General features: G+C 42.1%; 1 protein-coding gene across 1 annotated transcript in view; it reads right to left on the reverse strand.

The window, feature by feature from the left end:
- veph1 (ventricular zone expressed PH domain-containing 1) overlaps nucleotides 1-12,148 on the reverse strand; it is a 242,208-nt gene that overhangs the window by 202,279 nt on the left and 27,781 nt on the right. Inside the window, exon 3 of the mRNA XM_078208325.1 lies at nucleotides 9,578-9,793. Within this exon, the coding sequence (XP_078064451.1) occupies nucleotides 9,578-9,793 (216 nt within the window). The remainder of the gene's footprint in view (nucleotides 1-9,577; nucleotides 9,794-12,148) is intronic.

Raw genomic sequence — 12,148 nt, forward strand, 5'->3', positions numbered from 1 at the left:
AGGTTAAAGTCCAACAGGTTTATTTGGTAGCACAAGCCACAAGCTTTCAGAGCGCTGCTCCTTCATCAGGTGAGTGGGAGTTCTGTTCACGAACAGGGCATTATAAAGACACAAACTCAATTTACAAAATAATGGTTGGAATGCGAGTCTTTATAGGTAATCAAGTCTTAAAGGCACAGACAATGTGAGTGGAGAGAGGGTTGAGCACAATGACAAACAAAACCCTGAATTGTATGACACTTTAAAGAATGCATCAGGTGAAAATGTAATACGAACATAACTATAAAATATCACCAGCTGTATAACGGTGTGAGGGCCCACGACTTTCCACAGCTATATACATTGAAGGCAGCAGGCTGTCCCAAAAGAAAGTGTATCCCCATGAAAGGTCATAATTTAATAATGGTATTATCTACTCAGATAGATAAAAGGGTGCTCATGATATATTTTCACATCAATTCAGCTTCCCTCTCTATTACTGACTCAGTACAAAGAATATAACCAACTTTAACTACCATAACCCAATCAACAAACTCAAACCTTTCCACCAACGGAAAAGGTCTCAATGCAAGCAGATTAAACACAATAAACTGACCAACTTCCATCCAAACCTTAAGTGGAGCAGATGAGACCCAGTACATAGACAGTCACATGGCAATATCATCACTGGGAGGTTTTCTAGTTCTGCTGGAGAGAGTCAAAATTAGTCTGGAAGGGGGATGGGAACGTGAGCATATAAAGGAGAAAAGCAAACCTGGAGGTGGCAGGCAGAAAATTAGTAACAGTAAGGAGTCTCACAAAACCATGTTAAAGTCCAACAGGTTTATTTGGAATCACAAGCTTTCAGAGTCACCTCATGAAGGAGCAGTGCTCCGAAAGCTCGTGATTCCAAATAAACCTGTTGGACTTTAACCTGGTGTTGTGAGACTTCTTACTGTGCCCATCCCAGTCCAACGCCGGCATCTCCACATCAGAAAATCAGTAAGCAAGCAAAACCAAGGCTAGAAAATAGAGAACATAGGAGTCTGGTAGTGTTTAATGATATCTACTTCAACTCAAGGGCTCTAATGAACAAGACAGATGAGCTGAGGCACAGGTAGACAGTTAGAAATATGATATCACAGGTATTACTGGCTTAAAGAAAGACAGAAGCTCAACATTTTCAGTTGCGACAGAGAAGAAAGAAAAAAGTACATGGTCACAATACTGTTTGAAGATCCACGCTGGAATTCTATCGCCTTGCCCGCCATGGAATCGGAGTGGGCGAGTGTAGGACAATAGAAATGTCTTTTGACCTCGCCGGGATTTTCCGGTCTCGCTCTAGTGTCCACAGTTACAACTGAGGAGGGATAATTTGTTTGAAAAATTATTAAGAGAGACCATAAGGGGAGATATCGGTATCATAATAATATTACCAGACTAGCTATCCAGAAGCCTAGGCGAATACCCCAGGGGCATGGGTTCAAATCCTACCACTGTAGCTGGGGGAATTTAAACTCAATTAATTAATAAATGGAATTGATTAATAGAATTCTGCAATCAAGAGCTAGTCTCACTAGCTTTTTACTATTACTAGTAGCAAGAGCCATGAATTGTGGTAAGTCCCATCTCACTCACTTGTTAACCTTAGGGAAGGACATTTGTCGGGCTTACCTGGTCTGGCCTACAGACTCCAGACCTACAGCAATGTGGTTACTCTAAAAGCCCTCTGAAATTGTCCAGTTGTACCAATTACTCAGTTGTACCAATTACAAAAAAAGTCAAAAAAGGAATAAAACCGGAGTGACCACCTGGCATCGACTTAGCAGCTGGAAACAACAGCACACCCGTCCTGTCAACCCTTACTAACTAACATCTGGGGGCTGTCATACAGATTAGTCAAGCAACAGCCTGACACGGTTATACTTATTTAATCATACCTTACAACCAATGTCCCAGACACGACCACACCATCCCTTATGGTGGGACAGGACATACCTAGCAGAGATGGCAGCAGCACAATGTTAAACAATCAGAAGGGAGATGTCCTGGAAGTTCTCAACATTGACTCCAGACCCATGAATTCTCGTAGCATCAAGTTAAACATATGCAAGGAAACCTCCGACTGATTTGGATTGGGACGTCTTGAGTGTTGTTGGAGCTGCACTCATTGAGGCAAGAGAAGAGTATTCCATCACACTCCAGACTTGTGTCTTTTAGAAGGTGGGCAGGCTTTGGGGAATCAAGAGGTGACTTATTTGCTGCATAATTCCCAGCCTCTGATCTAGTCCTGTTGCCACAAAATGCACATGATGAATCCTGTAAAGTTTCTGCTCAGTGGTAACCTCCAGAACGTTGATGGAGAAATCAGCAATGGTAATGCCATTGTGTGGCAGAAGGAGAGAGTTAGATTCTCTCTTGTTGGTGAAGGTCATTGTCTGGCACTTGTGAGGCACAAATGTAATTTGCCACTTATTAGCCCAAGTCTGAATGATGTTCACATGTTGGTGGCTATGCTTCAACTAGTAGCTAAGGAGTTGCAAATGGTACTGTGCAATCTTCAGTAAGTATCCCCACTTCTGACTTTATGATGGAAGGGTGGTCAATTATGAAACTGTAGAGATGATTCGGCCTTGGACCTGAGGAATTCATGATCAATTTCCTCGGGATGAGATGTTTGGCATCCAAGAACCACAGTGATCTTCCTTTTTGCTAGGAAAGACTCCAACCAATGGAGACTTTTCCATTTGATTCCCATTGACTTCAATTTTGCTAGAGCTCCTTGATGCCACACTCAGTGAAATGCTGCCTTTATATTTATATTGCAGCACAAGAGCCGCTTCATTGCATTGTCTTTCACCACTTTGCTGATGATCGAGAGGTAGATTGACAGGACTGGGTTCAATGTGCACTGTTTTCTGTGGAAAGGACTTAACTAGGCAATTTTCCCAATTGCTGCCAGTGCTATAGATGTCTGGAACAGTGAGGCTTAGGGTACAGCTAGTTCAGAAGCCCAGGTCTTTAGTACTTTTGTGGGATATTGTCATGACCTGTAGTCTTTGCAGTATCCAGTGCTTTCGGCGCTTTCCTGATATCACATGGAGTGAATCGAATGGCTTAAGGCTGGCACCTGTGACTCGGGGGACTTCAAGAGGAGGCTGAGATGAATCATCCACTCAGCAGATCTGGCTGAAAATGGTTGAAGTGCCTCAGCATTGACAGCTATAAAAGTGAGGGGACAACATAAATGGTCTGAGCTGCGAATATGGATGGGTGCGATTATGTTTGGAATAAATGAAAAAAGGAGGACAGGTAGAGTAGTTTAAGTGGAAATTACAGAAAATGAGGATTCACTTGACATGGAGTTGAACTGAAGGCACGTCAGTGAAAAACGTGCCATGCCTGAGACTTGGGAGGATGATACAAGGCATGGGGTGGCGGGGGAGGCAGGGGGGGAAAGAGGATGAAAGCTGGTTTGAAAGAAGGTGGTGCCTGAGGAATCATGGGGAGATATCGAGCTATGATTTAGTGATCACAATATGCTGCTGCAAACTCACCTACATTATTCTGGGTGAAAGGCTTCTCCACCACACATTATTCTTTTGAAGTCATAACATATTTGTCACATTTATCTTTTAGTGTTCCTGCTATAATGAATGCAAATGTTAGCAATTACATTAATTCAAATTTTCTTCCAATCCCATTTCCTAATTTAATTCTGCCAGCTAATTATAGCACTGCAGAAACATTTCTATTCCTAAAGGCACGTGTTCAAGTAGCTAAACAGAGTGCAGAGATCTGGTTACCAAATCTTTAAATGTTCTCGGAACAAGAATGAAAATACAGAAAGACAAAAACGTAAAATAAGGAAGTATATGAAGGGAATAACAAACTAATTGAAAGCTTTCTTAGATTTCCCATGTTTAAACGCACCCATTACTGCTAGGCAACAAGGGATTAGCATAATAACCTTGTTTTAGGGATAAACACTCCGATCAATTAACACTTGGATTTTGGAAGCTTTGAATAACAAGGGCAGTGTAAACGTTGGGGGATGCCAACAAACCACGAGAAACTTAAAAATGTTACTTTTGTTTGACCATAATGAATTAAGACATCTCTTTCACAACTGGGAGAGGGGGAGAGTGGCGGGTGGGGAGTGCAACAATGAGACGTATAATCCACCAAAAAAGAGATTTATTTAAACCAAACCAAAAGCTAGTTCAAGCACAGTTATGCCAAAAGCACTAACAAGGCTTCAATAGCTGATTACAGCAATGGAAGAATTGACATGCTGGATTAAGCAACATTGCTCTGATAGAGTAAAGTTTATTTATAAGTGTCACAAGTAGGCTTACATTAACACTGCAATGAAGTTACTGCGAAATTCCCTTAGTTGCCACACTCCGGCGGGCCTGTTCGGGTCAATGCACCTAACCAGCACGTCTTTCAGACTGTGGGAGGAAGCCGGAGTACCCGGAGGAAACCCACGCAGACACGGGGAGAATGTGCAAACTCCACACAGATAGTGACCCAAGCTGGGAATCGAACCCGGGTCCCTGGCATTCTTGCTTCCATGCACTTGAATGAGATCAAAATCTCAACTTATATTTTTAATATTAAACAAAGGTGTACCAAAGTTTGTACCAAACGTATTGTTACCAAGAGGATGTCACACTGTTTGCTAAAGTTTGATGTCACATTAATTACTCCCACATTATAAACAATGATAAATAATGTACAAAATCGCAGTGACATTAAAAATGTTGCAACCTGTTTTAATGCAACATTGTGGTATAATTGAGAAAGTAAAACTTTTATTTTGGTTCTGCATGCTCAGTTATTAAGTCTTGTCCTTCTGAATAATTTTTAAAGTTTAACTAATACTTTTATATAAAATCTTGGTAACTGTTTTAAGGAATAATTGCTTGGACAATAATCTGCCCACTGATGCTCAGTCTAGGTTTCGCCAGGGTCACTTGGCTTCAGGTCTCATGATAGTCTTTCTTCTTTATTATAAGTCATACATTAATTTATAATTGAACCTGAATCTTAGGAAAAGAATGCTGAGATGCATCATCTTGTCATCTATGATGTACACCTCTGAGACATAGTCAACAAACAAATAGAGTATTTATAAGCTGAATTAATTTAAGATGTGGACATAAAAGGATGTTCCAGTACACAATATCCTACACGGACAATGAGGCAGTGCTGAAAATGACCAGAGTTAAGAGGAAATTAGTGCACAACATCACAGAGACAAAGATGCAATAGCCCAAATCTTCCCGTCACCGGATCGTCACAACACTGGACATGCGACCAGAGATGTGCATTGGGACTGTCTGGATGCACTGACCTATGTGGGAATTGCTTGGGAACTTTCAACTCCTGATGGGCAATTTTCCTGCTCCTTAGCACCCTCCACTATAGTCTACAACTCTTGAGTAAAACCTGCAGACTTTAGATAGTTCTGATTTACTTACCTGAATTGTTACCCAAGAATTGTTAGACAGGGAAAACCTCATCTTGTGTGGGGTTATGGGATAGGGTGGGAAAGAGGGCCTGGGTATGACACTCTGTCAGAGAGTCAGTGCAGTTTCGATGGGCTGATTGGCCTCCTTCTGCACTGTAGGGATTCTATGATTCTAACTGTAGAACCCACCACCCCCTCCCTCACCACAATCACTCACAATGACCCCAACTAACCACTGAACCCCCCTCCCGACTACAGCCACACAAATATCCCCCCGATCATCCCACAGGTCCAAACTCACCCACTTGCCACCTCATCCATCCTACCCATTCATTCATTTACTCACTCATCCAAACTAGACTTTGAAACGTACAGCAGCTAGTGCCCTCAAAATGGGGCATATCCTCTCTTCCCCCAACAATACACCATTGCGACTGAGTTCCTGGAGCGAGGCTGCACTCTGCATTTCTGGTAAAACTGGGCTCAGAAGACCCAGCAAGAAATATAAAGCAGGGTCAAGGTGAGGGAAAATTCAAATGGAGCAGCAATCGGATGATGATTGCCACTCTAGAGCAGTAGACAGTGAAAATTACTGGAAGGAAAGATCAACAACAAACATAAGGAGAAAAAAAATCAGAAAGAAAAATGGATGATGGATATAATATGTTGGATATAATCGGTCTATGTGGAATGTGTAAGGGCAGCACTGGATAGACAGTGATGGAAATCCATGACACTCAACCTCCTCGGAAGAAGACTGCACTAAAGAACAAATGAATTTATACAAGTCAGAAAACCCACTGACACATACAAAAACAGGGTCTACCCTTTTATTTAAGAAAGGAGGATGAAAGTGGAGAACTATAGACCATTTAGCAGAACATCAGTACTGGTAAAATGCTACAATCGATTTATTTTTAGAGACATTATAACAGACACTTAGAAAATCATATGATTAAGTAACATAGGGCAGGATCTTGAGCCCGCACGCCATGTCCGCAAGACCTCAAGATCAGGTTAAAGCTGAAAATCGTAAATTTTGCCGGTGAGATTGCGATATCGGATTTTCCCCGCCCCCTTACCAGCGATGTAATCAGGTTCATGCTCATAAAATCATAGAATCCTACAGTGCAGGAGGAGGCCATTCAGCCCAGTGAGTCTGCATCAGCCACAATCCCATCCAGGTCCTATCCCCATAACCCTTGCATTTACCCTAGCTGGTTCCCCTGACACTAAGGGACAATTTAGCATGGTCAATCCACCTAACCCACACATAGGGCGAGGGCACGGTAGCACAGTGGTTAGCACTGCTGCTTCACAGCTCCAGGGACCTGGATTCGAATCCCGGCTTGGGTCACTATCTGTATGGAGTTTGCACATTCTCCTCGTGTCTGCGTGGGTTTCCTCTGGGTGCTCCGGTTTCCTCCCACAGTCCAAAGATGTGCGGGTTAGGGTTGATTGGCCATGCTAAAAATTGCCCTTAGTGTCCTGAGATGCGTAGGTTAGAGGGATTAGTGGGTAAATATGTAGGGATATTGGGGTAGGGCCTGGGTGGGATTGTGGTCGGTGCAGACTCGATGGGCCGAATGGCCTCTTTCTGTACTGTAGGGTTTCTATGATCTTTAGACTGTGGGAGGAAACTGGAGCACCCGGAGGAAACCTGCACAGACATGGGGAGAAGGTGCAAACTCCGCACAGACAGTGACCAAGCCGGGAATCAAACCCAGGTCCCTGGTGCTGTGCTAACCACTGTGCCACTGTGTCGCCACATAATGGGTGCAAACTTGATTTCAGTACATTTTAATAAATTTAAATGTAATTAACCACCCCTCTTGCCAGATTTTCCCCCTCATGAGATTTTCCTACCTCACCAATGTGACCCGGGGCGAGGGGGCGGTGGTAAGTCACAGATACTTCTGTGAGGGAGAGATTAATTATTTGTTTCAGTGACTGGGGTGCCCTTTAATATTAGCATGGGTTGACAATTAATAGTTAATAGTCAAAAAGAGTGGGAATGATTGGAACTTTTTTGGGGTTTTGGGCTGTAGCAAGTGGGATACTGTTAGTACTGTCAGTACTTGGACATCAAGTTATTTACAATCGATGTTGTTAATTGAGATGAGAGAGTTAATCCAAATTTGCTGATGAAAATTAGGTGGATAAACAAGCAATGAGAGAATACAAAGAGAGTGCAGAAGGATATGGACAAGTTGGGTAATTTGTACAAGAACATGGCAAAGCATGAAGTCATTCATTTTGGTAGGACAAATGAAACAGCAGAATATTTTTTGAATGATGAGCGATTAGAAAATGTTAGGGCTCAGGGACTTGGAAGTCCTTGTAAATGAATTACAAAGTGAATAAGCAGATACAGCAAGTGACCAGGAAGGCAAAACGGTTTGTTAGTTTTTCTTAGAAAAGGGATTGGAGTGATGTATAAGAGTAAAGAACATTTGTCATAATTGGTGAGACCACATCTTGAGTGGTGTGCGCAGTTCTGGTTTCCCTGTCTAAGGAAAGACATTCCAAAGAGGGTAGCATGGTGGCACAGTGGTTAGCATTGCTGCCTCACAGCGCCAGGGTCCCTGGTTCAATTCCTGCCTCGGGTGACTGTATGTGTAGAGCTTGCACATTCTCCCTGTCTACGTGGGTTTCCTCTGGGTGCCCCAGTTTCCTCCCACAGTCTAAAGATGTGCGGGTTAGGTTGCTTGGCCATGCTAAATTGCCCCTTAGTGTCAGAGGGATCAGCAGGGTAAATACATGGGGTTGCAGGGATAGGGCCTGGGTGGGATTGTTGTCGGTGCAGGCTTGATGGACCAAATGGCCTTCTTCTGGTCTGTCGAGATTCTATGATTCTTCTACAATTTTTGCCCCAGAGTGCAACAAAAATTCCCTAAACTGGTTCCTGGGATGAGGGAGTTGTCCAATGAGGAGAGATTGAGTAACCTAGGCCTATATTCCTAGGAGTTAAGAAAAATGAGAGGTGACTTCATTGAAACATTCAAAATTTCTCAACTTGACAGGGTAGATGCTGAGAGAATGTTTTTCCCTGGCTGGGGTCACAGTCTCAGAATAAAGGGCCAGCCATTTAGGAATGAGATGAGGAAAAACTTCACCACGCACATTGTTATGAATCGTCTCAATTCTCTACCCAGAGAGCTGTGGGTCCTCAGCCATTAAGCACATTCTAGACAAAGAATGCTAGGATTTTGGATACTAAGGGAATTAAGGGATAGTACAAGAAGATGGAATGGAGTTGGAAGATCGGCCATGATCCTACTGAATGGCACATCAGGCTTGAAGGGTCCTACTCTAGTTCCTGTTCTTGGCTGGAACTTTACCTACCACGGAATTGGAGTGGGCAAGGGATGGACAATGGAAAGGTCTGTTGACCTCAGGTGGTTTCGGGATGAGCGAGGCTGTAGAATCCCACCCCTTATGTTTTGTGCTCCTGTGGAAGGCTGGGAGGGCCTGCAATTTTCCTGTTCATTAAATTTACCCAAATGTTTTACGACAGAAATAAATACATGAACAGACTGATATTGGGAAAGGAGATGGGGAGGTCCATAAATGGCAAACAAGACTACAGCTGAGTGTGGGTGGATACATGGTGGGGTGGGAAGTAGGGTGACAGAAACTGATATTGAAAAGGCTAAAGGCAGTTTGTATCCCATTCAGCTGGATTCCTCTTCCTCTCATTATTGCTGGACTGGCTTGTCCCCATTACTGTCAGATCTCAGTCACCCCACTGCCAGACTCTGGCTCTGCATAAATGCAAAACCTGCTCCAAGGTCCTGCAGAGCCATAGCAGAATGCTGAGCCCACCCTTCCTGCACCCCCAAACACAGATCCCAGAACAGGAGACTTAAGCTGGTTCTAAAAATATGCTCCTACACCATAATCAGTTTAAGTCAGAGGCATCTAGTACTCAATAATGTTGGCAGAAAACAATTGCATCTAACATCACTGTATTTTCAACTTTTACCATATACACTTACTTAAACATTTCCATGCCATTTGGAAATAATTTCACAATGTTATAGAGTCATGAAAACAGTTATAAAAGGTAAATCAAATTGTATTTTTTAAACACATCACTAAGTGCTGTTGCTCATAACTTACTTGAAAGATGCAACTCATTATATCAGAAACGATTTTAGCATGGGGAGTATCTTCATCTTTGCTGACTGGTTTCAGATTATGCTCTAAGCACGATTCCCACAAGGTTACGAGAGCTTTTCCATGCTTCTCAATAGATTTTGTTTTCCTGATAGCAGTAGTGATTCGAGTAATGCAGATTTCTACAACTGCCTGATCATTGTCATTCGTCAGATAGCCCTAGCAAAGCAGAGAAACAAAATATCATTGCACTACTTACTTAAGCTGCAGAATTTATTTCAAAACTATTCTGATCATTGAAGAAACACAAACTAAATCGTATTTCTTTTGTCATCTTATTGCGTATCCCCAAGTGGAGATTTAGGTTCTATCAATCTGGTTGTTAAGTTTTCTAACAAATAATGTTATTATTGTAGTTAGAACTGAAGCTTACACTGAGTTTACAAGAAACAGTTTGGCCCAATGTTAGTCTTTATTTTCTGTGTGAACAGTAGTTCTAATCCCAAATGTTCTCGCTGTTCCATATCCCTTTCTTTCACACATCTGTCTAAATGATTTTTAAATGTCAACATGGTCTGTTTGAATCATTTCAAAGTAGGTTGTTAAATGAATACATAATATACATTAAAATTACTGAGAATTTACATATACATATTGGTCCAAACATAAACAATCTCTTCATTAATACTTAGTTCTCATTATCCTGCAGTGATTAATTCATGGAGAAGCAAAGGTTTAAAAGTTTAAAGTTCACTTATTAGTGTTACAAGTAGGCTTACATTAACACTGCAATGAAGTTCCTGTGAAAATCCAGTGGTTGCCACACTCCGGCACCTGTTTGTGTAGACTGAGGGAGAATTTAGCATGACCAATGCACCTAACCAGCACGTCTTTTGGACTGTGGGAGGAAACTGGAGCACCCGGAGGAAACCCACGCAGGCAGGGGGAGAATGTGCAGACTCTGCACAGACAGTGACCCAAGCTGGTAATCAAACCCAGGTCCCTGGTGCTGTGAGGCAGCAGTGCAAACCAGTTGCCACCGTGGGTATGATGTGGACAAGGACCTAAAGCTGTGCATCTGGCCCAGATGATGACTCAAGTCATTAATAGAGGCATATAAGATGATCAGAAGATTAGATAGGGTGGACAGTGAAAGCCTTTTTCCTCGGATGGTGATGGCTAGCACGAGGGGACATAGCTTTAAATTGAGGGGTGACAGATATAGGACAGATGTCAGAGGTAGCTTCTTTACTCAGAGTAGTAAGGACATGGAATGCCCTGCCTGCAATAGTAGTGGACTCGCCAACATTAAGGGCATTTAAATGGTCATTGGATAAACATATGGATGATATTGGAATAGTGTAGGTTAGATGGGCTTTAGATTGGTTTCACTGGTCGGTGCAACATCGAGGGCCGAAGGGCCCGTACTGCGCTGTAATGTTCTATGAGTTTCTTTCTTTAATCAGGACACCATTAAACACTAAGTAGCTAATATTAATCAGCCATATAACCCATAAAAATATTTCTGTTTACCAACATAGAAGACTGGTATTAAAATGATAATAAGTTTATGTTTACATAGGAGAGACTGAGAACACTAATGTCTAAACAGTTGTTTTTCTCAATCTCCACTCAAATAATCGCATGAGGGTAGATCTTCAACTTGCGTCCTGGGTATCAAACAAGCTTTATGGATTAACCACCCCTTATAGAAAACACATAATTTTAATTTTCCATCAAATTCATTGCAAATCAGTGTTCACATCAGTTTTAATCCAATTGTGAAAATCAAACTCAATATTTCTCAGTCAAACCTGATATTTATGACCAATTCAGTGAAAGTACCTACAGAGTGCTTTCTGAAACTGAAATGATCTCATATTTTGTAATGAAAGTGAAGGATGATGTGCATTATTCATAAAATCCCAGCAAGGTGTTCACTATCTGTGAATGTGAAAGAATATTACCTCCCATAAAGAACTACTAAAAGCAATTTATTTTGTACAAAATAATATTTTAAAGGAAAATAACAGGAGATGAATTCAGGGTGGAATCTCAGACATCTGATTTTTTTGTGTTGACTGCAACCTCTGGTTTTGTGGGTTTAATTTGGACATCATCCATAGTCGTCTCAACCGGAGTCAACATAAGATTTGGAGGTTCACTCAGTGTTGAAGTGTCCTCAGTTGAGGTACTGTCTTCCACAGTTGTTTCTGGTATTGTCAGGTTCTCAGCAAAGTCTAAGTCTTCACTTGGCAGTTTGTTGCAGACTCTTGATTGACCCGGTCTCAGGCAAACTAGTTCTAGTTGCTAAAAGTTGATCAGCTTGTCTTCTCCAAATTACATCGTCCCGAGTTTGAACGATGCAGGAGGCCGGTTGTGCCTGTGTTAATACGATGGCCGGTATCCACTTCCCACTAGTGGTACAGTTCCTAGCCAATAGCCCCTGACCTTTCTGAAATACATGGCTTTTAGCCCCATTCTCACGTCACAAAACCTGACTTTGCTGTTTCCTCTTGTCTTAGGTGAGTTCAGCAAATCCAAAACAGTGCATAACTGTGTTTTATGAGCAAT

Source organism: Mustelus asterias, chromosome 3 (genome assembly GCF_964213995.1).
Source record: "Mustelus asterias chromosome 3, sMusAst1.hap1.1, whole genome shotgun sequence".
In the NCBI taxonomy this organism is placed as follows: domain Eukaryota; kingdom Metazoa; phylum Chordata; class Chondrichthyes; order Carcharhiniformes; family Triakidae; genus Mustelus; species Mustelus asterias.